At 39.2% G+C, this 27369-nt stretch overlaps 1 protein-coding gene across 1 annotated transcript in view; it reads left to right on the forward strand.

Annotated features, from left to right (window-relative positions):
* Positions 1 to 4370: 4370 nt before the first annotated feature.
* The window catches only part of LOC134534552 (head-specific guanylate cyclase), a 53446-nt gene continuing 30447 nt past the window's right edge, over positions 4371 to 27369 (forward strand). The window contains exons 1-4 of the mRNA XM_063373033.1: positions 4371 to 4389; positions 5966 to 6075; positions 20269 to 20507; positions 25236 to 25566. Of these exons, the coding sequence (XP_063229103.1) occupies positions 4371 to 4389; positions 5966 to 6075; positions 20269 to 20507; positions 25236 to 25566 (699 nt within the window). The remainder of the gene's footprint in view (positions 4390 to 5965; positions 6076 to 20268; positions 20508 to 25235; positions 25567 to 27369) is intronic.

Consider the following 27369-nt stretch of genomic DNA (forward strand, 5'->3'; position numbering starts at 1 on the left):
ATGCTTTTAATAACTTCCCTAGGTATTGTTTATTACAACGGTGTAATAAATTTCAAAATCACATTTCGGTAAAACTTATAAAAAAATATTACAAAAAATTATATACAGGCAAATTCAATTTAGATATTTAAGATTACAATTTTTTTTTGCAGACAGGCCAGAATTATACTGTTAATTGTATAAATAAATACATTTTCATTGGATTACGGGTGTTTTCGACACGTTTATAAGACCAAGAACTAATAGCAAGATTACAAATTTCAAATGAAACTAGCAACCGGCTCAAAGGCAAAATTGTGGCAAAAAGGGTTACTTTTAAGTAGTGTGTGGTGAAGTTTATTATGGTACTAGAAAATAACAATAAATTTTCGTACCTGATTGTAACAAAAGCGAAGTGCAAGGTAATAGTACTGAATTAAAAATTCGTTTACTGAATTAAATATGTAGTAAATTAAATATTAAATGAATATTAGTAGATTCTTATTATAGCCTGACACCAAATTAATTCTGAAATTTCCTCGTGTTTAATAATTCGCGATTATGCTTGGCGGCAGTGTTGTACTAAAATGTACACTTACAGGAACCATAACATTTGGATCACGGGCAATTCCACGCACCATGAAGAACTGCAAGCGAATGACAAACTCTTAAACATACAACTGACTGAATCACGCGCGACTCTGAGAGAGAGTGAAATGTGGCAGCAGCTAATGAACACGCGTGCAGAAATAAACTGACCGCTCATCAGACTGCAGTAAGGTACGCCTGCACTAGCGATTGTTCCCTTGTGATTAGCGACCGTCTACAGGAAAAGCATATTGGACGAGGCCATTCAGGGCCCGTGTGCTTCCTCAACACTTGGCTATGATTGGTGTGCTGACAGTAGGCGTGTACCTAAAATAAAGACAACCAACCACGAAGCTCAGATAAAGTTAGAAGTTTCAACACACCTCTGGTCTGGAAATATTTTCGCGAAAAAAAACAAAATATGGCTCTAGACATCAGCATAGAATAAGAAAGGACAAAAGCGACGCGGAATATCGTTCTCTGATTTCAGCGAATTCGCGCTCTCTCTTGGACATTAGCACATTCCCCCGCTTAAAAAATGGCCGACACCAAAAAAAACCAATTCGCTACACTATAATAAATGACACATTAAAGAACTAACCCGAAATAAACGAAGAGTTCTTTGTACTTTCAAATAATTGGAACTTCGTAGAAAATACGCCCAGTTCCGACTTCCGAGTTAAGCGTTACGTTGTAAACACGTTAAACACACAAGCGGGAGAAAAAAAAAATGTTTTTGCTCAGTCGTAAAACGTTTTTGAATTTTTTTTTATTATAATAAGATAATTATTGTTGAATCATGTCCAATGTAAGTGAATTCCAAACCCGCGAACTTACGAAGATAAACGTAAATTGACGAAGCTCCCTGGATAATTTCTACCCAGTGTTATTCGCATATTTTCTTCTAACAGTGTACATTGCCAGACAAAGCTTCTGTCCTCAGTTATTCTGAGTCACGGGCTTCAAAATGATAGTGGACACGTTCTTGTAGTGTCACCTGGAGGTAAGAAACAACGTGAATTCTGCAGGTTTCTGCCGTTCATCGCCGGCGTTTTTAGGGCAGCGTTCATAGTTCTTGACGTGCGGGACAGCCTGCAGTTCACAGGGATGAACGCCACAACCACAACCCGAAATGATCCGAAGTTTACCGAAGTAAAAGATTACGTTACGTTAGGATAGGTAAGTGTGATGAATAGAGACCGGAAAAATTCGCGAATTCATTTCGCGATAGGCTAAAATACAAATCGTCATACCCCAGTGCTGCCTCTGTTATTGGTTCACAACTCACCTGGATGACTCTGGGCCAATGAGAAACACCCAACCAAAGCTTTATCGAATCACAGGCTGCTACGCTGGAACGTCTCACAAGACAGCAGCCAATGAGTGGGTGGCATTTGACCGAGTGTACGTATAACTATGGAGTTCATCCTACAGGTCATTGAACCCGCGAATTTTTCCGGTCCCTAGTGATGAATAATAAATCTTTATTTTTTTTTCCTCGGGAGGGTAGGTTAGTGTTATCGTAACTAAAATGAAAGAATTTTTTTTTTATGTTGGATAAGCGTTATTTTTTTTTTATCACGAGCGCTCGGCAAACTTCGGAGAACTTCGGAACTGTTCGGGCGTGTGCGGTTCGCCGGTTGAAAGCAGCGCGCGAAGTCGTGCATAAACTATGCGCGGCACGGAACGCCGCGATAAGGCAGCGCAGCGCCGCGAACCCTCCGCTCACGACGTCGTCGGTCCAAGCCTCGAGGGCGCGGGTTTCCTGAGCGCGACCCCCCCCCCCCCCCATCTCCCGGGACAAGTTGGGCGACGTCGAAGCTTCGCTCCGCGCCGTTAAAATCATTTGGCAGGGCGCTGCGTGGGGGGAAGGTTAGGCATAAACTTAATTACAAACTCGGCGGGCAAGTAGGGGGAGGGGGGTGCTCCGGGTCGTCGCGCTGAGCGAGGGGGCGTGCCAGCCGTATCCCAGCCAATCATTATAAACCACCTTGAGTGCGGGGCGGGCTCGCGCAGTGTGAGCCGACACGTGACGTCACGGATAAACCCTTGACGACCCGGCACAGACCCAGCAGAAGGAGAGGGAAGGGGTTTCAAGATTTTTTTCAACGCCTTGGTTTAATCCGATACGACGAAAATGACAAGTCTTGTGTTGATAGATTGCATAGGAAACCTTAAAAGCAGGGTCGGCGAATCCTTTAGGCGAGCCAGGCGACCGCCTTGGGCTGCAACATATTAGGGGTAGTAGAAAGGGAGGGGGAAAATCCAAACTTTTTTTTTAAAACCAGTTCAATGCAGATTTAGCGTCTCCAACATTGATTTAGATAACCATTTTTAATTTTCAATTTTTTTATTCATGGGTTTTCTTTTGTTATTTTATTTTACAGAGCATTGAAAATGGTTTTGTATTAAAGCGAATGTTAGTTCTGCTTGGATAATTTGGATTCACAATGGTGGACACATTTGTTATGGGATGTTACTTTTGTCTAGGGTGGCAGACCTGGTTGCGCCGTCCCTGCTTAAAAGTAGGGAAGGGCCAATAAAAATCCTCAAATACCATAAAAATTTAGGAATTTCCTAGGATTCGATGTTCCAGGGGAAAAAAAATATTCTAAGAAAAATATTAGAGGAAATAAAGCTAATTACAAAATTTTACACTGATAACTTCTTAATACTTCTCTATACCTATCCTGTCACCATTCCCCAAAATAGTGTATTTTTAACATGTAATTATATATGTAAATAAAAATTCAAAATATTTTGTTTTTGGAAACTTAGTAAAACAAACACTTTAAAGGTTGAATGTTTCAACAGTTTAGTTAATATTTTTCATTTCTTGGATATATATATTTTTTTATCTTTAGGACTTATATTCGGACTCGAGGGGTAATTCGAGAGGCTCTTTGGAACCAGAATTCGAGATTCAGATTCGAAAAAACTTGGGATTCAACCCATCACTGCTTAAAATGAACTTGATACGTGCTTATCAAATTTACAGTTATTACCTACTACGGTAATATTTACAGTCTTTTGTCTGGTTTGGAAAGATGGATTAAATAATATAAATAATAGGGAGAGGAACCATGAAAGTATTTGCCTCCGGGTCCGTAGTTTCTCTCAACAGCCCTGCACTTGAATGAACACTTTCATCTCAAATTTTTTCTCAAAAGCAGTTCGAGTGATGACCATTTCCATAGCTTTCACTCGCACAGCGTCGCGAATTTTTCGTTTACGAACTGGCATTGACGCGACGTGAAGTTGTTTACGAACGCTGTTGATAGAACAAAAGATGGCGGAAATGATATGTAAAACATTGGCACTGCTTTTGAAGATAGTTAAATTTTGGAAAAGTTACATTTCGCAGACAGATCAATCATTATTCATTCATATCATATTTCGCAATGGGGAGTTTTTTGGTCTTACCTCCCATCCGAGAGCCAGTTTTTATTCTTCTCAATATTAATGCACCTCATTAACAGTCTAAAATGGCTTATCTATGGCCTAATTTGTGGCCACTGAATAAGCAAAATTAGAAATATTATTTTCCCCTTTTCTTTAAATACGTATCGGGTCATAATTCTCAAGCAATGATAGTGTAATAATTTAACTTTCATAAGCAGCAATTTTTATCTAAGAATTGCCAGTTTTGAAAAAGAAAAATAAGCGTTCCCTTTTAAAATAATTTCCGTGAAGAGCACTCTTTGGCCCCTACTTCGGATACCAGCTAATCAGCTAATCAAAAATATATTCTTATAGCTTATTTCGTCCCCTCCTCTTCACTTTCTGGTTACGCCCATGTGGTAATGACCGTGTTTAAGAAGGGTGATTCCAATTCATAGACTTTTAGAAATCACAGGAAATTTACTGACTATTCAACGAATAATTCCCATCAAATACACAAAGAGTTCTTTGTAATGACATATAACTATAACTTCGTAGAGACTATGGTGTATTTCAAAAAACGAATTCCATTCATCGGGATAAACAGTATAAATGAACATGTGAAAGAAACACATTATTTTCATGAGTGTTAACAAGTTTACAAATTGGTTTTTAAATACCAAGATTATTCTTGTGGATATTTGTACCCGAAAATTTACGAAGACAACGACAGATTTAGGAAGATACCACAATGAATTTTAACCAACGTTCTTTGTAAATTTAAGGTGAAAATTTTAATATGGGTGGTTATGAACAATAATAAGTTAAAGTAGAGAAATTTCGCGGCTTTATTTGGTCGCAATCTAGAGTGCAATTATGTTCACTATGTTCGTGATTGGACTGCAGTTACTTAGATACACCCCTCTACTACCGTGAGCCAATGATGCTCAGCTGGGAGAGAATTAAGCGAATCAGGTAGTGTTCACTAGCAAGAATAAAAATGTTCTCACTGTGAAATCGTACAGAAAAGCTAACGTTGGCACAGCAAACACATGGCTTAGAATTTTTAGCCCGACGCCAAACGAATCCGCGTGAAATTTTCGGGTCTCCAAATCATCAGGCGCGGTCACGCACAGTTTCCTAGACGTTCTTGTGCATCGTTAGAAATTACAGTAGATTCACGGACATTTCAACGAAGAATTCAAACCTAAATAAACGAAGAACTTAAGTGACGGAATCTTCGTTTAAACCACGGCTTGTTAAGACCTCCTAGTTTAATTTATTTATTTGTTGATTCAAACAAAGGTGGACAAAAAACAAGAGTAAATATTCTTACTGTAGAACTGACCAGTTTTGGAATTTTCTTTTGTAGATGTGCCATCGACCGAAAATAAAGTGGGCGAGTCGCCGGTAACGTATAACATCTAACGTCCGTAACGAGCCAACTAATGTATTTTTTAAAGCTGCAAATACACTTATAATACAAAACCCGTACACCAAAGTTTAACCAAGAATTCTTTAAAAGTAATGCCGAGCGTGATAAATACACGCAAATTGTGTGTTTTATTTTTAGATGTAACTTTGGATTTGTGTTGAAAAGTGAGTACGCCAAATGTCCATAAATTTACGGAAGATCATTAATGGATAGAGACCTGAAAAAATAGCGGATTCATTTCGTGTTATGCTAAAATTAAAATAATTATACCTTAGTACTGCTTCTGCCATTGGTTCACTGTTAGTCTGGAGGACTGAAGGCCAATTAGAGACCCTCACTGATAGAAGTATCGAATCACAGGCCACCCAGTCGAGACGACTCACAAGTCAGCAGCCAATGTACGGATGGAATTTGCCCGAGTGTGTGTAGAGGATATTGGAGTCCATCCTGTAGGTCATTGAACCCGCGAATGAATTGTTTCCTGTCTCTATTAATGGATGATTTGCGAGCAACGTTCTCCGTGAAATTGTGGAGGTAAAGATGTTTGAACGGCGCGGGACCTCTCCCCGTGGTTCCTTCCAGGAGTGGACTCGCAGGAGTTCCTGGAGCGACTCGGGGAGCAGCTCATCCTGTCGGCCTGCGACGACAAGCTGGTGGAGCGAGCTTTCCGCAGTCTGGGCGGCAACATCAAGGTGAGGCTATTATCCCCCCGTCCTTCACCACCACCACCACCTTCGCTTCTTCTTTCACACAGCTCAAGGGAAAACACAGTCGTTCGTGTATCCTCGACCTCCGGTAGTTCGCTTTTTCTTTCACACAGCTCAATGGAAAACACAGTCGTTCGTGTAAAATATTTTTTTACAGATATTTGTTACTGATGTATCGCCACAAAATAGTGTTCGCAGGATTATTACCCTGGATCTTGCTTGTTCTATGTGTTGTCTCCAGCACCTCTAATAGTTGAAGTTGTTTGTAAAACCGTTCCCTGAATGGCTTTCCGGTGTTAACTAAAAAGTCCAATGGTTGAATGAACGATTATCTTTTCCTCGGTTTAAAAAATTATGCTTGAAAGAAACATCAATTAAAATATAAAATTATGCGCCAAATTTTTGTAAGAACTAGCATCATCTCGGAAAATGTTTTCTGTATGGAAAAATAACAAAGTTACAATATCTTCCTGGTAGTATTACGACCTATTTCTTGGCAACTGGTTTGCAAAGGACTCTTTTGTATGTTTGATTTTGTTTTTACAGGGAAGCCTACGATTAACAAATTTTTTATACACACCCGAATATTTGCCTTTGTGTAATTACTTTTTCTTTTTCAAGTTGAAAATACGCGGGGGTTAAACTCGTGACATAAATGTATCAAGTGACTTAACCAAAATACTTAAGCCATTTAACTTTTTTTTTTTAAATTGCAGTACCTATTTATCTTAGCTACGTTTCTTGATAGCTGTCACTACGTGAGGTCCTGACTTAAGGTCCCTGTCAACACCGAGGCAAGCTGTTTGCAAACACAGAACTATGTTAACTACATTAACTATAGCGCGTCTAATCCTTAGATTGCAGTGAGCATTTAAATGGACATGTACTCTCTCTTTCCAATGCACGATTTCTGCCATTAGCGCTGACCTCGTTTCGGTGTGCTCTATTGCCAGATCTACACCACTGAGAGTAGTACAGAAATTGATTTTCTGGGACAGGGTTCAAGGCGAGGTGCGAGGTGCCGACAGCCATATTGGATTTCTGACGTCACGGCGGCCATCTTGGATCACCTTGACATCGGCTGCAATTTTGGATCCGCCATTTTGGATTCTAGAACTTTCCGCCATCATAGGATCTAATTACCCATTCTCTAACGTTGCACTTTTCGCTGCGCCCGCCATCTTGTATTATGACGTCACAATTTTACCCTTTGTTTCAGTTGCCTTCTTTAAAGTACGTAATTATTAAGTATGCTATAAAATCGGAAAAAATTAAATTTATAAAAAAAAATAATAAAATTTAAAAAACTCGATTCCGCCAATTTGAAAATTATGACGTCAGCGTTGCTCTTGGTTTCATGTAAATTTAGAAATTTAAAAATATCTGTAGGTGTACACGAAAAATTCTGCTACGTTAAAAGAAAATAATTACAGTGTGCCTTTTATTCGCGGAAAAATTGTTGGGTAGTAGTAGATACTGGTTGGACCTACGAGCCAGCCTCGTACTTTCGGACTCGCAGTAGTGTATCACCAGGGCGCTGGCGGCGGGCAGGATCGAGCTAACGACCCGTGGTATTGGCCAGCGCGGTTGGGGCTGCCACCAGCGGCCTCTGGTTCCCCAACCGGCGCGGCTCCCTGATTGGCCAGCGGGAGATCCCAGGGGGAGAGGGGGGTGGCTGCAAATCGCGCCAACCATTCCGCTCGGGCTGACCTAGACCCTGTAGCCTCCCACCCCCATCAGCGGGTAGACCCATCAAGGGACTGCTCCACGAACTTCAACAGGGCCACGGAGGCCGTAATGCAACTTCACCGGACTTTCAACTCGGGTCTTACCGCTTCCAAACCCCGGCAGTTGCATCCCGGGAAATGTTCATCGTTTAGGCTCAGTCCCACGCGCCATGTTTTATTTTTATAAATTTTTCGATCATCACTTTTATTTCAGTTATTTTTTTACGCTATCGAGTTACCTTTCTTTCATTTATGTTCGTCACAAATATCTGCAACACATATTCACTTAACTGTGATACGTATATTAGGTGTAAAAATTCGCGCAAATGATGGTAATAACGAAGGCTTCCGCGAAATTTTTACACTCTCTATGCTACACTAAGTGAACATGTTTAAAATACTTGAGACAGTACAACGAGAGGTGTCAGGTTATAATTTTTAAACTGAATTGTCGATTCCTAAGATACACCATAATATTTTTGTAACTAAAATATTATTATTACGATTTTTTCTGTGTTAGAAATATTACGCTATGATTATAATAAATAGTTGCTTTATAATAATCAAAAAAGGAGAATAAAATTTATTTATTTCGTAGCCATAAATAATGATGTGCACTAGAATGTAGGTACACATTTATCAAAACATTGTAGGTTTGATTAATTCCATGTATCATCCCTACTAATATTATAAATGCGAAAGTGTGTTTGTCTGTTTGTCCTTGTTTCACGCAGCAACGGAGCAACGGAACGACATGATTTTTTGCATAAAGATAGTTTATGGGCCGAAGAGTAATATAGACTACATATAATTATGAATTATATCCCCAATGGAGTGAAAATCTTATATGTAATATATGTAAATTTAGTTTTATAATAGAAAATCATAACATGGTAGGTCATAGGCACACAAACACACAGTGAGTTTGTGTTATTTCTCTATGTCCGCCACACATTCATATAGTAAGATCTGACAAACTACCTATACTACTCCTTGGCGAAACACATCCGCTTTGTCAAGCTGGATGCGGCTAGCGAACTAAAGGCGGTAATAACAGTATAGTTTAGAACTTCGTCAATAGACGGCATTGCCTTCAATTTGTAACGCGCTATCACTTGGTGCGTCCGTCACGTCTTGCCTAGGGGTTACCTGCCTTTCCACAAAATGAAGCTGAAGATTGGCGTCCCAGTTTTGCTAATACATAGCCTTAAGATTGTGCAATCAAATCCCCCCCGTTTTACAGGTGCTTGTACTACAGACTTGAGACTCGGTAGTGATGTTCCTTATATTATGATGTGTTTAGCCCGGGAAACGCCGGGTACTTCAGCTAGTTGTGATATAAATTGTCCACTTCAGTGAACAAATAGACTAAAAGGGTTGAAAGAACCCTTCAATAAAAATATTTAATGAATGAATTATTGGTCTACATTATGGCTTAACGTCTTATCGAGATCGGTGTGGGGCGAGGTGTATTAAGTATAGAGCCACGATTATTTTCTTGGATTCAATGGGTAACAAAGTACATACTTGAAGCATAGTTTCATCTGCTTCAGATTGATGATTGTAGGTACTGTAGAGCTTTTGTCACGTCCTTGCCAACCCTGATCCAGTTAAAAACAAAGGGAAGAATGTATTACTACAAAGAAAACCATTTTCTGTACTTTTACAAAAGATTCTTTAAGAAACCGGTTACCAAGTAGTACTTTGTAATACTGCAAGAAATATATTGAAACTTTTACAACACATGGCTATGGTTATTTCTGCGTTAATGAAATACTTTTTCAAGAATAAAAGAGTATTTATTACAAATATTGAAATCAATTTGATATTTTAATTGATCTTTCATTTAAGCATATTTTTTTTTAAACCATAGAAATAATAATTGAATATTCAACGATTTGACTTTATTTTGTTGTAGCTATCCTGCTTATTATGTGGGGAGTATATACGGGAAAGCTATTCAGGGAACGGTTTACAATTAACTTTAACTACTAGAGGCATTGGGACAACACAAATAATGAATGTCCCGGGTAAGAATCCAAACCCAGTTTTACTACCAACACTATTTTGTAATGATACGGTGTTTTTTTTTGTAGAAGTGCAAATGTACTTTTACATCCGTGTTTATAATCTATTGAAAAAAAAAGGGCATAGTTGTAGGTTATTATTATTAATTTAAAATTGATTATGTTAATTGTAACGTTTTACATAGTAATGATTGTTTTAAAAGTTTTGATCCATTTATAAAGTCAATAATTTTAATTAAAGATATTTTAGCTCCTTATTTTTATGCAGTTATGTAAATATTTCTTATAAATATTTTTTGTTGTTACTTTATTACCTAGAATCAATTTAAAATAGATTAAGTTAATCTTCCTTTTGTCTTTGTCAAGGACATTTTTATCTGTTATTTAATTAGTTAAAATTAATTAAAATTGATAATGTAATCTTTCTGTTTCCTTTGTTTATTGACTTTTTGTCTTTTCACGTGTTTGTTTTATCATATTTTATGTTTGTGTTGTCTTTTGGTGACTGTCGCTGTGGCTGTGTACAATTATGTGTTAATTATGTATTCTTTTATGCAATATTTGTTAAGTGCCTACCTATTATAGGTCATTACTGTTGGCAGGCACTCAAATAACAATAATAAATAAATATATAATTATTATTGTAACGAGCCAGCCCGCAAAACCTTTGATCAACATAAAATCAATTCACCTGCATTTAACAAGATTGCTCCGAAGCTTGCAATGACACTCATGACCGATATTGTTTTATTGACGTGACGTCTAATAAATAGATGAACGCCGGCTGCCCGCACGAAAATTTGTCCCGTTACGCTGTGTCCCGTTACGCTCATTGTACGCTTGCGCCGCATCTATCTAACTTCCACTCGATTGGAACAACCATCGATTTGACTTTTTCGAGGCACATTAAACTTGAAACACTCCCATTCGTTTTCTACTTTTACTATCATCGTCCTATCCTTAACAGAATAACACAGATTGGAAGAAGTTAAATAGCAAACATGTATAAAAGTTATAGTTAAAATAATCTATTCGTTAAAGTAATAAACATATTTGAGTTAATGAGTGCAAATAAAAGTAGTTATCAATGAAATTGTAGATTTCATTTCACTGCTTTGGATCCATACAAAAGAGTGATAATTCATTAAAAATGATTCAATTTTCTTCATAAAAGTATGCAATCATTTCATCAATGTTTTGTTATGACGTCCGTTAAACTATCGTCCGTAAACCGACTTTACAGACAACCAATTTTTTTTGTATTGATTTAGAGTTCGGTATCGTTGCCACAACTACTCAGAGAATTCAGAATTGCGGAGATCCCAGAATATCCATTAAACAGTCACGTGTAAACAATGACTAGTTTTACTGGTGAAGCAGAGATTTGCACACTGGCAGAATGGTTAAGTGAGAGCTGGAGTTCCCCGCCTGAGGCAGGGTCGTCATGGATCAAGGTTAGTAGAGGGAGGTTGCCTCGGTCCCGTAAGCGCTGTGTAGCCAGCCGGCCGAGGGTGGGTGACGTCACTAGCAGTCCCGCAGCTGCCTGCCCGTTATCTGTCTGCCGCGTCCGGCCACAGCAGCAAGTGTCGCGTCTTAAAATAAACTCATAGATCTAACACCTTGTTAACACTATTACAACGACCCTTCCATAATTGTTCCATTATATTTATACTCGGTCTAATACTGATATGGCTGCCATTATTATAAATATTACCCCCCCTCCCCACCAAAAAAAACGTAATAAAGTAAGTTAACACGCGAAAAACAGATTCCATTAATATGATCACTGATGATTGTGAGTACCTTGCAAGAAATACACAAAAAAAAAAAAAACAAGCATATGTGGAAACAATAAAATATCTCGGTACTCACCAAACATTGCAACCGTTACATATTTGGTTAGCTCATTGATCGTCCGTAGTTTCCGATGTCGGATTATTTCTTTACTCTTGGAAAATAAAAATTTAAAATTAAAAAAAAAAATTCATTTAGCATTAAGTTTTTGAGAGATTGCTTTAACACACGTGTAACTTAAAAAAATTGTTTAGTTGATAATGCACCATATAAATAAAAATTCGGTCATCCTGATCAAAACTAGACCTAATAAAATATTCCGAATGTCACTTTAGAAGTCCGCTATTTAATGCAGCATACAAATTCAGGTCTTAAATGCCTAAGTACTTCATGTAACAATTTTTTTGTATTTTTTAATTTTTTTCCTCCCGTCGTCTGACATGGCACCAGAAGTTCTCTTGGTAGATTTTCGGGATTCTTCTGAAAGACACTTCATCCTTATGAATGTTCTTTGAAGAACAAAGGCTCTGATAATTTTCTTTGGAATATTATTTAAGGAAGGAGCAATCTTATCCACCAATTTCGTCACGACGCCTGGGCCTTTTAGAAGTTCTTTACCATGATAATTTTGGAATTCACACTCAAGCTGCTTTGCTTGACGTAACCATAGTTCAGACGGTATACACAATCCCCCATAAGAAAGATGCTTGACCCACGATGATTCAGTTGGTATTAGAGTATTCGCCTCATTGCTACTTTCTAAATAGGAGAACTCTGATTTGAGTTTTTTTGCCACCCAACCACAAAGGTATTCAAAAGCATTTTCTTCTAAATCGGTAGAAAATTTAAATTCTGTTTGTGTTGCAATGATATCATCCGCAGTTACGTTTCCTTCAGACTTGCCTTCTTCTTTAAGAAAATTTGTTTTTGATTTTTCAGTTTCACTTACTGAATCAAAAAGACCGCTAAGTTTGAGCACTTTGCTTGCCACAAATTCCGTGTCATCTGAAGCAGCGGTCGTATTTGTGTTCGTCCGTAGCACACCTTGGTTTTCCCCTAAAATTATCATCCTCAGGCGGTATAGTGCATCTAAAGGCGTGGGATGATCGTTTAATCCTCCACGGGTGCGAATCTGCGAAAACAAATTTTCAATAATGTCTTGATTAATACGGTGGGTCAATATGTAACTAATACCATGTGTCAGTTTTAGATCTCTGTAAAGAAGCTGTAATGATTTCGTAGACACAATGACACCTTTCTGGAAAAGTTGCATAGTTTTTTTCCCGCAGCAACGCAATTTACTTATTGTTTCAATCATTTTGTTTAAAATTTCGTCTTGAGCAGTTAATTCTTGGCCGTATGCTTTTCGGGATGGTTCGCCAATATTACGGGGTATATAACAGTTCATGGTGTCAAACCATTGGTCACACAGGAGAATAAAGTCTGCAGTTGCTTGTGCCACATTCTTGTCCATTCCGGGCATTTTAGTTTTCAAAGCGATAGCAGTGGTTCGTGACAATAATTCACTTGCTTTCCTTACATTCTGCCGCTGCGTTTTTTCCACCGATATATGTGTCTTTGTTAGTTTGTGGCATATTTTGAGATCTGAGGATTCTTCTGCATTTATAAGGGCTTCGACTGGTCCTTTATTAATGTGTATGTTACCAGGTAAATTGAACCCTGTATCCAAAAACCAATTCCTGATGAGTTTCAAAAGATGTGGCGGATCAGCAAACACATAAATTTTCTCGGTTTCTAAACTAGGTTGGTTAAAAAATGTCTTGTCTGTACTAATTCCCATTTCCTTCCATAGGCCTACATTTCCTCCCCCAAGATCACTTACTATGGCTTTCACCACGTATCCTGCACCACGAAGCTTATCAATAATTGACAGAAGAATATCTTTCGTCATTTTTGTGTCAAAATTTATGTAAAGTGGCTGCTTCCATTTAGAAAACAAGCCTCGAGCCATTACAACTTGCATGTATGAAAAAGGTCCGACAACTTCATCTTTTTTCACATCGTATTCCAGAGTTCTCTTTACTTTAACTTCGTCAAATTGCAGGACTGCTATGCGTTCTTTATCAATCAGTTTTGATCCGGCAACTTCAAGATACTGAAACATGTGCTGAAGTAGGCCCTCACGCATTTCCAAAGATGATGCCCACCTCTGAAGCGTGGATATACCTGGCAAAGGGATATTCATTTTTTTCTTCAGAAAAAGATAGCAACGTTTACTTAGGTACCTTAATGTGAACGCCAAAGATATTTCTTCATTAGTCCACCTCACATGTTTCCTTATTCCAAGAAGCAACCCTATTTGATGTTTCGTAAACAACGACGACAGCACTTGGAAACATTTTTTTGATTCTTTAGAATCTTTTACATTCTTTCTCTTCAGGTTATTATTTTCTTTCTTTAATTTTTTAATATTTTTGGCGTCTGAGAGAAGTTTATTTTCTAAAAGTAATATTTTATGTTTCAGAATTTCATTTTCTTTTTTCAGATTTTCTTCTTTATTTTCAACCTTATTTCTAGCGTTGAGGCTGCTAGATTCAATTACACTTATTTCTTGCGGTTCTTTTATCAGCTCTGTTGCAATTATTTTGTTCTGTCTTGAATTGTACCGAGAATTACGTTCTACAGAATTTGTATCCTCCCGGTGAATATGATCCTTAGACAACAATTTTAGAGATGGTACAGCAGATTTCTTCAAAACTTTCTTCGGTTCAGTTTTTAACAGTTCAGCCTGTAGATCTCTTTCATAGTCCTCGACCATAAAATGATCTGAACAAACATAAGACGTATCAGGATTGAATTTATCTTGTCGTTTGCAGTGTTGCACCCATTGGCTTTTGAACACAATTTCTTTTGGAAATCTGTGGTATATGACGTTTTTTGTTTTTTCACGACGATTTTTACAAACAGCTACAGCACACCCAGTCCCGGGCATTTTAACACACAGCAAACTAGTATTGAAGCTGCATTAATGTTATAAAATATTCGTTCAAACGTCGAACACTGCACAAGTTGACGTTTATCAGGCTAGGAAATAAAACTCTAAACACACACGCGAGGTACACATAAAGTAGTTGAATTCGTCGTGCACATGAAGATGAAACTAGAAGTACGCGTGTCATGAGATCGCCTCTATGACAGTGCGTCCAGTTTTGTCGGGACGGAAAGATAAATTTGTGAAAGCGAGCGCGTCTTGACTGGGGGGACGGGACGGGACGGGAGCAAGGTCGAGGCGGTGGACTGCACGTGACGTCACTTCGCTGCCTGCGCAGAAAGATGCGCGCGCGTCTGAGGCAACCTCCCCTTCTACTAACCTTGGTCATGGATAGGACGGCACCGACTGGGGGCCGGCTACACTATTCCGGGACACAGACGTGTCGTTTAGGCCAGCCTGAAGAATGCGCGAGGTGAGTTCAGGCGGGATGTGGGGGCAGCTACGGAATGAACCTTGTTGGAGGGAAACGGGAGTACCCCGAGAAAACCCACAGGCCACGGCATCGTCCGCCACGTGTCCCATTTGTAAAAAAAAAAAAAAAAAAATCCAGCAGTTGATCCTTACACTGTTAATGCTAAAATACGGTCCCCTTTTTGACGTGACAACGTCTAATAAATCGATGAACGCCGGCTGCACGCACGAAAAAGGATGACTCACGGTCCCGTTAAGCTCATTGTCCCTTTACGCTCATTGTACGCTTGCGCCGCATCTATCTCTCTTCCATCGATTTGACTTTTTCGAGGCACATTAAACTTGAAACACTCCCATTCGTTTCCTACTTTTCCTATCATCGTCCTATCCTTAACAGAATAACACAGATTGGAAGAAGTTCAATAGCAAACATGTATAAAAGTTATAGTTAAAATAATCTGTTCGTTAAAGTAATAAACATATTTCAATCAATGAGTGCAAATAAAAGTTAATTTATCAATTAAATTGTAGATTTCATTTCACTGCTTTGTATCCATACAAAATAGTGATAATTCAATTAAAATGATTCAATTTTATTCATAAAAGTATGCAATCATTTCATCAATGTTTTGTTATGACGTTGTCACGTTAAACTATCGTCCGTAAACTTACTTTACAGACAACCAATTTTTGTTTTGTTTTTTGTTTTGTTTTGTTTTCTCTGCTCGTTCAGACAACGCCACACCAGGCTGGGTCGCAGACTGTGTTATCATAAGGATAACGGGTTTCGTGACACAGATGCTTTGCCGGGCGTCAAACCACGGCTCCGCGGGAAGTCCCAGGCGATGAAAAGTCGCCCACTATAACTGTACAAATGATTAATTTACCCTAGGTTATAATTGCGGTAAAACTACGAGTTTTAAGACGTGCAATTAAGCGCGATAGCACCGCGAGGCCCGAAACCCAGCTCCATTTCCATTTATAACACGCTAGTTTCAACTGTCGCGAACGTAGCGGAAGTTTAACTGAAGAGATTCGGGAGTATGGGTTCGAGTCGCTGTTGGAGCATTTTTAACTTTCCGCGTCTTACTTTAAATCCGAGGCGAAGATAGACGTATTTCATGCCTGCAATTTTTTTATTTTTTATTTTTTTACTTCTGTGAAGTCGAATGGCGAAGATTGTTTGGGGGAGGAGGGGGGGGAAGGAAAAAGTCTGGGAAGGTAAGGATGAGCCGTGATTGGAGGGGGGGGGGTTGAAAAGGGATGGGGGGATGACTGGCAGAGATTCCAGAGACGCGGCGAGGACTTATCGAATCTCACCGATAACGCCCGATCGATGCTCCGGATTGCTTCTTTCCTTCCAACCGAACCTTGACGTTCCTCTGGGGCGTGGATAATCCCCCATTCCAACCCCCCCCCTCCCTCCTTGCCCATCATCCCGCCAGGACTGGCCGAGGCGGCTACCGCGCGTCTCAGCCTGGCGCTTGGAGGTCTCATTTCCTCCGCGCTTATCCCCGCGTCCTGTCTGCGAGCACGCTCCTTGCACAGCAGCCCAGAATTATTTATCAACTCTTAACAGCGTGACGACCCTTAACAACAACTCACTTGATTTCTTCATGTAACTTTAAACACCACGTATTAAAATCAACAACTGTTTGGTTTTCGATAATTTTAGTAACTCAACAACCAATTATTAATTACAATAATGCGGAATTGATTAAATTCAGTTATCTAATTTAATTTTTTTTATGTAACTTACGTTTACTCTATATTTATTTTACAGATATCAATACTTTACGTGATTCATTAAATATATATATATATATTAAACATTTAGTTTGTAAATAAGAACCGAAACACGCCACAGGATACTGGTTTCTACAGGTATAAACCATATTTTTTATATATAAAATTTGATTTCCAAAATTAAACTTCTTTAAAGCATAATATATAATTTTAATGGAATACCTGAAGTTGAAGTAATTTGTATTTAGTTAGGAATTTTTTTTAATGTCTTTAACTGCCACAATGCTGACAACGGAAATTACGCGTGTTACTGTCTTGGAAAATTGATTAATTTGTCATTTCTGCTTTAACGAAGAGTAGTTTTCCAAATAACTGTTATATTACACTTCGTTAATATCCGTTGAAAAAAATCTGTGACAGAACAAAAAAGGAAAAAAAAAATATATAGTGTTAAAATTACAGAAATAACCCTTAACTAATAGTAATAACGTGAATATTGAAAAAAAAAAAGAAGTGTGAGCTCCAGCCTTAAGTGTGGTAGAATACAGGAGACAGGATGGTTTGGATGAAGCAGAAAATGGATGGTCAGAGCAGAAAAAGGGTTTACCATGCGGGAGTGCACGAGGTCCACTTTCATATTTAAATTCACATCTGGTTTATGTAATCTCTATTCCGGCTGTTAACAATAATTCTTAATTTTATAAATTTTTCTTTACCTACGTTGTTACTTCGTATACTGTATGCCACACAACAAACCTCAACAATGACCAAAAAAAAAAGGGGGGGGGGATGAAAATGCAAACATGAATTTGGCTGCCGTGGCGTATGTAACAAAAAGAAGAGAAGAAAACTCAGGCCCCTAAAACAATATTTACCGTTGCAGGAACCATTTAAAGAACGTTATAATTGCGATGACGCAGCAAAGTGAACTATACTCGCGGCTGACTCGGGGCCGGTGAATGCTACCAGCAGGCGCGGTTCTACAGCCCCGCAAAAACAATTTGTTTCCCCCTTGTTTGTATAACTCTGTGTGAAAAATGATTGACATTAATGGGGAAATATTTTTATTACTATGTAATTCAAAGTGGTTACTACACACTACGATTTCAATTCAGTTTTCATGATTTCGTATTAGAAAAACTTTCAGAGATTTCATTGCCTCATGTAAAGACAGTATTTCACAGATTTTGACCGTTAGTATTTATGAAACTTACCAATAAATGATTTATAAGGAAATAATATCGACATTTCTTAAACAAAATCATTGTCGAAATTTAATTTTCAGGTTGCTTAAAAAAAGTTGTTTTGAGTTTATTTATTTTTTACAATTTTCCGGGGGAGCTCCCCTAATCAAACTGTTCTCTGAAGGAGGGCTATACCATACCCCCCAGGTCTTCCAATAAGACTCCTCTCCAAAACATTAAGGTGTCGCAGAGATACGTGGTCTTGGGCTGCCACTGCTTACCAGCATTGAGGTATGTACCTACAATGTATAGTAGTCGCGAGCTCAGGTTAAATTTCCTGGCCGGTTTCGCAGACGAACTGTCGCAGTAGCGAGCTCCGTCGCTTCAATCGTTGGGTGATCGGCAGTGCGCACCCCTAGCGGTCTTTGGCAGTACTAGGTGAACCAGCCAAGTCATGCCACCACGCTTCTTTACCCCTCCCATCCACTGCTGGTTCAAATAACCATGCAAGTTTGGCACATCAAAGTGTATTTTTCACGGAGAAGGTTTTTATGCTATCCTTTTTTTTTTGTAACTCGCCGCTAGATGACGCTGCAGCACATCAACTTCCAAACCATTCACCCGATTTCCACGAAAACACTAATAATATTTCCCAAAAAAAAATATTGTTCATCCACTTGCGTTACGTTAGATATTATTATTACTTTAAAAAAATTATATTTGTTCGTTTATATGACGATTGGAACATATTGTTCATAGTCGTTAATTATGAATAAAAATGTTGTGGCCCGCCGATAGCCGGGCGTAAACATAAAAGGGAAGTAAAGGCTTCAAGGGCTAGTCTTGGAAAACTACCTACGTAAAACAAAATTAATTAAATATCCTAGATAAAATTTACTCCTTCAACATAGTACAAAATAGTATAATTAGCAGTACGGGTCATACGGAAGCTAATGATAAATACGTAGAATATATAACATAAAAGAAATAATACATTTACAGAGAATATAAATTATAGACGTAGCTAATGAAAAATTATTTTCAAAATCTTATACCAAAAGACTAAGTTACAAGCATAGATAAAATACATAAATCCTTTCAGAAGCGGAAATGATTGACATGATCATTGAAAACATGCGTCTTATTAATTAATTTCATATTTAGCGTAATAAAGTCTATAGTTTTTAACGTATACGTTTTTCTGAGAATCACAAACGATCAGCTGATTTCCTGTCCTATACCGAAATTCAACTAGGTCAAAAGTGTCCGCGCATGCGAGACGAGCCACTGCGTAAACGTACGTTCCTACACGCCGACTCACGTAAAGGCAAAATCCATTTTCATCAGGGCTCAGCTATCACACTGTCTGTTTCCGGATTCCTAATTAAAAGTCATAACGAGGATAACGTAGGCCTATTCCTTGCACCTTAACGGGACATACCACACACGTCTTCAAGTCAAACATGTATATTCGTGCACGAATGTTTAAGTCTCCAAATTTGCGAATTTCAGTCAAATCCCAATTGCGAAACACTGTGGGCGGGGGCCAACGCAAATCTACCAGTCGCCTCTTTACCTTGCTGGTGCCGGCGAATCACTCCCGTTTGTCTCCGCTGGCATTCGGCTCGTCCACCCGGGGAGACCTCGCGCATCCGCGCGGAGACGTCCCACGACGTGTCTCCCAGCCCCGCCGGCAGTCGACTCCCCATTCTCTATTCCGGCAGTCGACTCGTCAAGAAGCCGCCGATGACACCGCGCGCAGTGGCCGTCCGAGGAAACAGTATCGATATTGCGTATCAGCGTATAAAAGAAACTGACTAACATCCAAACGAAAATATAATATTAAAGAATTACACACATATTTAAATAAATTATAACGGCCCTAAATAAGAACAAGAATAACATCAGAACAATATTTAAAACACAAAAAAGGAAATATGAAAGAATTGATAGAAAAAAGGCGCAGTAAGACTGAGGCCCAGCAAATGGCCTCAATGTATTTAATTTAATGATAGAGTTTTATAAATATGAGAAAACTTTCATTTTTACGTATTTTTCCAAAAACGTTTTATAGATTCTATGTTAGGTACCTACGTACCATACATGCAGGGAGAGAGGGGTAAAACAAACAAGCCGATTCATCATATTGCCATCCGGGGCAGTAAGCGTGGGCGAGGCCAGAAACCGAAGTGCATAGTAAATCAGGTGAAACAAGCAAGCACTGGCGGGACGGTGCGAGGTACGAGGGAGGTGTTGACCCCCGACCCCCCTGGCAGGACCTGCTGACGACGCTGGACGGCGTACACGACGTGCTGAAGAGGGGCGAGGGCGCGCGCGGCGAGGCAGCCTTCTCGTGCGCCGCCAGCGCCCCTGGCGGCCCGCGGCTGCACTTCGCCACGGACCGCCACGCGGCGGCGCTGCTCCTGCCCGGGTCTCTGCGCGCCGTGGCGTCGCGGCTGTACGGCTCGCGCGCCCAGGTGCGGCTGGCGGACTGCCGGCGCCGCGGCGAGTACAGGTAGTCCTGTCGTCATTCCTTACTGACTGGACCGTCTCCGGGTAAAACGTAACAAGATCGCCGCCCGAGTATTGGAGTGTTCTATGTCCACTTTTTTTTAGTTTTTTTATGCTATGGACACGAAACTAATATTAGTATTCATTTGTACTATATCCACACACGTCTACGCACATGAAAATGTTTGTTCTTAATTTAAGACCAATATTATTTTGCTCTATGTCATGCTATTCATAGTTGTTTGTACTTTCAAATGCTTATATTATCTCAGTTTCTACTTCAATGGACATAGAACACTCCAATTCTCAGGCGACGAAGTCAAGAATTCACTTTTTGCAGCAAAAACAAAAAAAAAACTCTTAGATAAAAATTGAATTTAATTACTTAAATTATTCTTGCATTATTCTTTTATTCACCAACATATTTACCAACATAGTTGCCAATGATTATAAATGCAATACATATTCTAAGTATTGTGACGCCTGTGACGGCGTCACAAATTTTTTTTTTGTTCATGTCCGCGCGTTGTCGGAAGGTGTGACTTATCGCGCCATCTAGGAATGTTTTGGATCGAGAGTTGTACGCTAGCAGATGGGCTAATCCGTGTAGCGCTGCGGGCGGTGACTGTTGGAATTAGCTACCGCGCATGCGCGGTAAGCGACCGGTCTAGCACAGCGCTGGCCAGATGAGAGAGCGAAGAAATAGGGGACTCATGAGTTGACAGTGGAGCCTGACGGTGAGTGTGGGTCTGTGATAGGTACCTCCGCTGAATAATGCACTTCACGACTTCAAGAAATGATTTTCACTTTACTTGATTTACGTGTAAATCGTGGACGAGAGGTGAAGACAGATTTCAGCGCGTTTACGCTTGAGAACGCAATGCCAGGCTCGTGCGGGGAAATGGAGTGCAGTTAAGGGGCCCGCCTACCTGGGCACACATACGGTGTGCAGAGCTTCAGGAAAAACAACGCGATTTCAAAACTACTCAAGATATCCGAGTGGGGCCTATTTACGAATAGCATTTAAGAGTTCGCTGAGGACCGAAAAGTACTTTTAATTTCGGATTAAGTTTTTAAACTGTATTTTTAGAAGCGTTAAAATGCCTAAAACGCGTGTTTTCAGAGTAATTTTTAGGCATAAAACAATCAGTACAGATTCTTGAAAGCACTTAAGGGGCTTGCATAACACCTTTATCTTCATTTCTCAGCCATATAATGTTACGGTCACCGCTCAAATTTCAAAGTTATCCTGTGACGACGAGACGAATGCGCGCCAGTTCAGAGACTTGCGCTTAGAGGCTATACCGCGCTGGAAGCACCAGCGAGCGTCGCGCTTATCATCCCGCCTCACTAACACACATACACCTCTGACGAGGCGGGCCCCTTAACCCCCAGTCGAGGCCTCGATCGCCGAGGAAAAATACCAGCATAGACCCGGGCTAGTTATGAGGTGAAAAAAAGAAGCTACGATTGAGCCGTGGCTAAACATTTTGTGACAAGATAATAGTGATATTTTCTTTTCTAAATACGAGTAAGCATCGGTGGGTGTGAGAAAATTATTTTAAGAAGTTATGAAATTTTTTTTATGTAAATTTTTTTCTTTTGGAGTTCGACACGACATGGCGGGTTGTGGAATGAGCGAGAAGGTGTGAGACTAGTCTACCGAGTCAACTTGAGCGGCTGCCACAGGAGGAGGACAACATTTTATAAACTTAAATTTGGTCTACGATTTGATTTTTCCTGTTTATTGCGGAGGAAGGGAAAAGATCGTCTCGACGGAATTTTTTTTTGAAATGAAATTTGGGAAGAAATAAAGTTTCGTCTGTAGCTGAGATACCGAAATTCCACGAAGGTTAAATGGTTCGTCGTATGGAATGCAGCTGGTTCGAGTGTCGGTGGTTGCAGTCGGCGTCCCAGCTGTGCAGATGTCCTTAAATTGTATAATGGTAGTGTAGTGATCTTTTCTTTTAAATGGCCTTTTTAAATTATTTATACTGTGCGTCGTCCTGTTCCCGATGGCAACTGAAGGGGTGAGTCTTGAAAAAAAATATATTTTCCTTGAGTCCCTGTGGATGGTGAAGAGCTAGTAAGAAGTTATGAGATAATGAATATAATATGTCTAAGGGTTGTGTGAGAGAGGAAAACGCGTGACTTTTTTAATTAAATCGTACTAGATTCCTTAAATAAATTCTAGTTTTTTTTGGTGATTTTAGTTTTGCCGGAAATATTTTAGGCATTTTATTGTTTGCATGCTGCCCACCACCGTAGGTTGGAGAAAAACCTGCCATGCGTGATTAGTGAGATTATTATATAAATTTTTATAGAACTATATATTTATATTGTTGATACTTTGAGTGGTATGAAGCTTTATGAGCTGTAAGATATTAAAAAAAATTGAGAACTGATAAATTATCGTCAGATATAAATTATTACTATAAATGTTTTATTGAATATTAAATGTATTATATAAATTTTTTATAAATATTTTTTATAGAACTATATATTTATATTGTTGATACTTTGAGTGGTATGAAGCTTTATGAGCTGTAAGAGATTAAAATAATAGGGAAGTGATAAATTATGGTCAGATATAAATTATTACTATAGATGTTTTATTGAATGTTAAATGTACGATAGCTAAAATATTTTAGTCATACTCATCTGAGGCTGTCTTGTGTGATCGACAAAATTATGAAAATTTTGTCATACTATTGTCTCTTTTATATAAAATTTTATAGAACTATATAGTCATACTGTGGATACATCACCATATTTAAATTTTTTTTTTTTGAGTGTCGGGACTTGCTATAGGAGAGCTCTTGGGGTGGGATAAACGAAATATAATAGTATTTTAAAATTTTTGTGAGGTAAATTGTTATTGTATATAGCGTATGAAAATGGAGTAAGAGTTCATGCACTTGTGGTGAACTTGTGGTGAAGCCTGTGAACCCACCTCTATTAAAGTTTTTGTCTTGTACCTGAATTTTGAGATTTTAAGTTTACTATGATTGTTGTAGTAAAGCCATTTTTGTATTTGAGCGCTGTTGAGATGCGCATATTAGTAGTTGTTTGCAAAATAATCAAAATATATTTATACCACTGAGCTCTGCTCTTTGTTTTGTTTAACGTAACATTTTCTTTCCCTTTGATTTAGTACCCTTGGGCCAATTTTGAGGCCAGGTTCTCCCTGCTGTAGGGTAATAGGTAGAGAAGGGTTACAGTATACTTAAGTGTTTATTGCTGGAATAAATTAAAAATCACCAAAATGTGACTTGTTACCTTTTACCCGGAGACCGTCCAACTATAAATAAAGCTTAGTTTGGACTTACAATATAGTAACCATAATTATTATACCTTGTATTTTCAGGTTGAATAACATTCTAAAAAGAGTGTAGGTCAGAAATAAACCATTCAATTATTATTATGTAGCACGTGACAGTAATTTTTTTTTGGGGAGGGGGTTGGGGAGGGGAAGCCGTCTCCGATCCTGGGTCCAGGGCCCGTATTCGAATGTGGGGGGCCATGGTGCCCAGGAGGTGGTCATATCTGCCATATTGGTTAAACGCCCAAAACATTGGCTGAAGTTTAGTAGTGTTTGCAGTGACGAAACAGTTTTAAATAACTTTTTTTAATTTTATTTTATGAAAGTGATTGTTTTTAAGGATGGAGATTCTAATCCATACTTACCAACCATCATCAGACGTGGTCAAGCACCATTACCCTCAATGTTTTGGGCGTTTACGATATGGCGATAGCGAGGTGTAAAAAAAGTGTCTTCACCTACGTCACAGCATGCCGTCTCCTGGTGGTTATTAACTCTGTGGGTGCGCCGGCCGAATAGGCCCACCTTGTTGCGCATCCTGTTACGATTTAAAAATCAAATAATACAAACGAGAATATCTTGGCTTCCGGGATGTGGCCGCGTTCGAGGCGAAGATACCACCGACGTTTCGGTCGACGTTGCATTCAACAGCGACTGTGACGAGATAATTGACAGTTCTGAAAGAAGTCCATGTGGGAGGCCCACTCATTTGGCCTCTTACTGTCACTTGCCAACGATCACACGGCGATTGTTCGTGAAAACCGGCAGCCGCGTGAAGTTTGTTAATAGCGATTAGGCTTGAAGTTTCTGGACGCGTCGAAGGCGAAGAATCCGCTGGGAATTTTTGGTCGACATCGCAGCCATATGAAGATTACACTGCAACATCGACCGAAACGTCGGCGAGCTCTGCTTTAGACTCGCGGATAGAACCCCCAAACCAAGAGCAACTTAAAAATCATTAATTGTTTTACAAACGCTGTTAACGGAACATGTCGTAGAAAGTTACGTAGAACATTAAATAGAAAATTATAATTTTTCTAAAATGAGATTTTTTTTTTACCAGTTTAACAGTATTTCAGAATTTTATCAATATTATATGAGAAGGTGATTATAGAATCTATGTAGGGTAAGTAAAATGAGAAAATATGAAACTTTTATCTCCGAGTCTAATAAAATTTTACGAATCAGTACTTTTGAAAGGTCTGCAATATGAGACAAGTGATGTGACGAAGACAGATCGGTACATTTGAGAGGTGGTGAGAGATGAGGCAAGTGATGTGTACACCTGAGAGGTGGCGGGAGACGAGAGGAGAGGTGTCGGGCTGGCAGGTTGTCTGCGCCGCCCCGCTGGTACACACGTGTACACCTTGGCGGTGGCGGGAGACGAGAGGAGAGGTGTCGGGCCGGCAGGTACGCCATCAGCGTGGAGGGCGACGCGGACCGTCCGCAGCCACCCGGGGGCTCTACGGCGCCGGGAGACCTGCCGGTGGACGTGGCCAGCTTCTGCCGCGCCTTCCCATGGCACGCGGTGCTGGACCGCGAGCTGCGCGTCGTGCAGCTGGGGGCGGCGCTGCGGCGGCTGCTGGGCGGCGGCGGCTCCGCCTCCCCGCTGGGCCAGCCCGTGGCCCGCTACCTGGAGCTGCGGCAGCCTCGCGGCCTGGAGCTGGGGTTCCCCGCCGTGCTGGCGCGCGCCAACACGCCCTTCGTGCTCGCCATCCGCCCGCCCTGCCGCCGCGCCGAGGTCAGTCGGCCCTCCACGAAATTATTTAGACATTTAATGCTGGATGCATTTTTTTTTCCAGTTTTTTAGAATATTATTTTATTTTTAACTTTTTAGTTCATTTTGTAATCAATATTTTATAAATTCCTCAAAACGTACCACAAAATTAATTTTTAATGTCCCGAAAATTTCACGTGTTTTGACAAATCATCACCCCCCCCCCTGTTAACACACACACTGGTGTTCGATGATCCCCGAAAGCCTCGGAAGCTCTTCAAAATCAACGTAGGCCTACTTCACTTTTCCTGAATTTGAAAAAAAAAAAAAAAAAAAAAATCGGGGGCAAATTATCTCTCCCTAAGGCAGGTGGGGGAGAGGTCTCCGAATGGCTCGGAAACATTTCAAATCAAAATATAATAGATTTTTAAATTTTCAAAATTTTGTGGCTTTACCCCCCCGTCCCTCCTGAGAGGGGACAATATACTTTGGGCAATTTTTCTACCATTTACCGGCCTTATGGATACACAAAAAGGATGGTTATTGCCAATGGCTCGAAATTAGTTTCTTTTGGGCCCCTTTTAACCTCCTCCCTCTTTCTTTAGACCATAGATATCAAGTTATTATATTGTCATCGGATTACATTAACTTGAAAAGTTACAAATCGATACAACCATTAAAAGTATGTTAAAATCGATTTCCAAGCTTTGATTAATAAGTTAGTTACAAGTAAAGCTAATAAAAGCTGATTTTGATAATTTTAAAATTTTATTTAATAATAATATTTAATTAAATCTTTTTATAAATAACTATTTTTAACTTTTGAAAATACCTTTTTAAAATCAATTAACTACTGTTACTACTGCGAGACAGTTCCAACCAATATAATTCCTTAATAGATTTTTGAGTAACCATTAAAATGTTTTAATATATAGATAATAATAATGTTCATTGCTAACATTAAATAGTTCATAGTACACTTTTGTAGGAAATGCAGATAGCGAAACTGTTTAGAATTCAACCTCACATCGGAAAACTTTGCATCAATTTATGTAATGGCTTTTTAATATCTTACTCAAAAAGCTTTCAAAACGTAATGAGTTAGCTTTAAGTACACTTTTAGATTGCGTAAAACATTTTGAAAACATATCAGTGTCCTAGTTTATGCTACAATAAAAGCTACTTAGCCCCGTAACGTGAGCACATATTTTTTAATAGTTTGGTCATAAAAAGACATTTCCGTTGCACGTGTGATATCGCATAGCAATCGTAAAGTTTTACGACGTCATCTACAGCTAAGTTTCAGAATGAAGTTTCCATGCCCCTGTGACAGAACTCCGTACTTTAACATTATTAGAAAGCGTTTGGTTCTAAAAGAAAAAAAAAACTTTTATTCGTAGTTTGTCTGACAGGAAACAAAATATATGGTATTGACTTTTTGCAAAAGTCTCACCAAACAGAATAGTAGCAATTACCTAATATATATAACAAAAAAAGAAATTAGTTTGATTCGTCAACGTTCAATGCAAGACCGAAAGATGAGAACGATTTTTTCTTTACGTTTTTTTTTTTTAATTATTATAAGAGGACATTTTTCCTCAACCTTAGCGGCTCAACAAAATATTATCTTATTATTTTTTTCCCACCTAGAGCACGAAATCGCAATTTTATATAACCCAAGAGTTACGACCGTTTATTCATCACCGCAGATAATAGAACGAGTTTTATTTTTAAATGTTGGTAAGCCATCACTTTGCAACTTTACATCTATTGCTGATGACACATGCATGGACAATTAGCAAAGTAGAAGCATTGACACACAGGAGG

Source organism: Bacillus rossius, chromosome 7, assembly GCF_032445375.1.
Source record: "Bacillus rossius redtenbacheri isolate Brsri chromosome 7, Brsri_v3, whole genome shotgun sequence".
NCBI lineage: Eukaryota > Metazoa > Arthropoda > Insecta > Phasmatodea > Bacillidae > Bacillus > Bacillus rossius.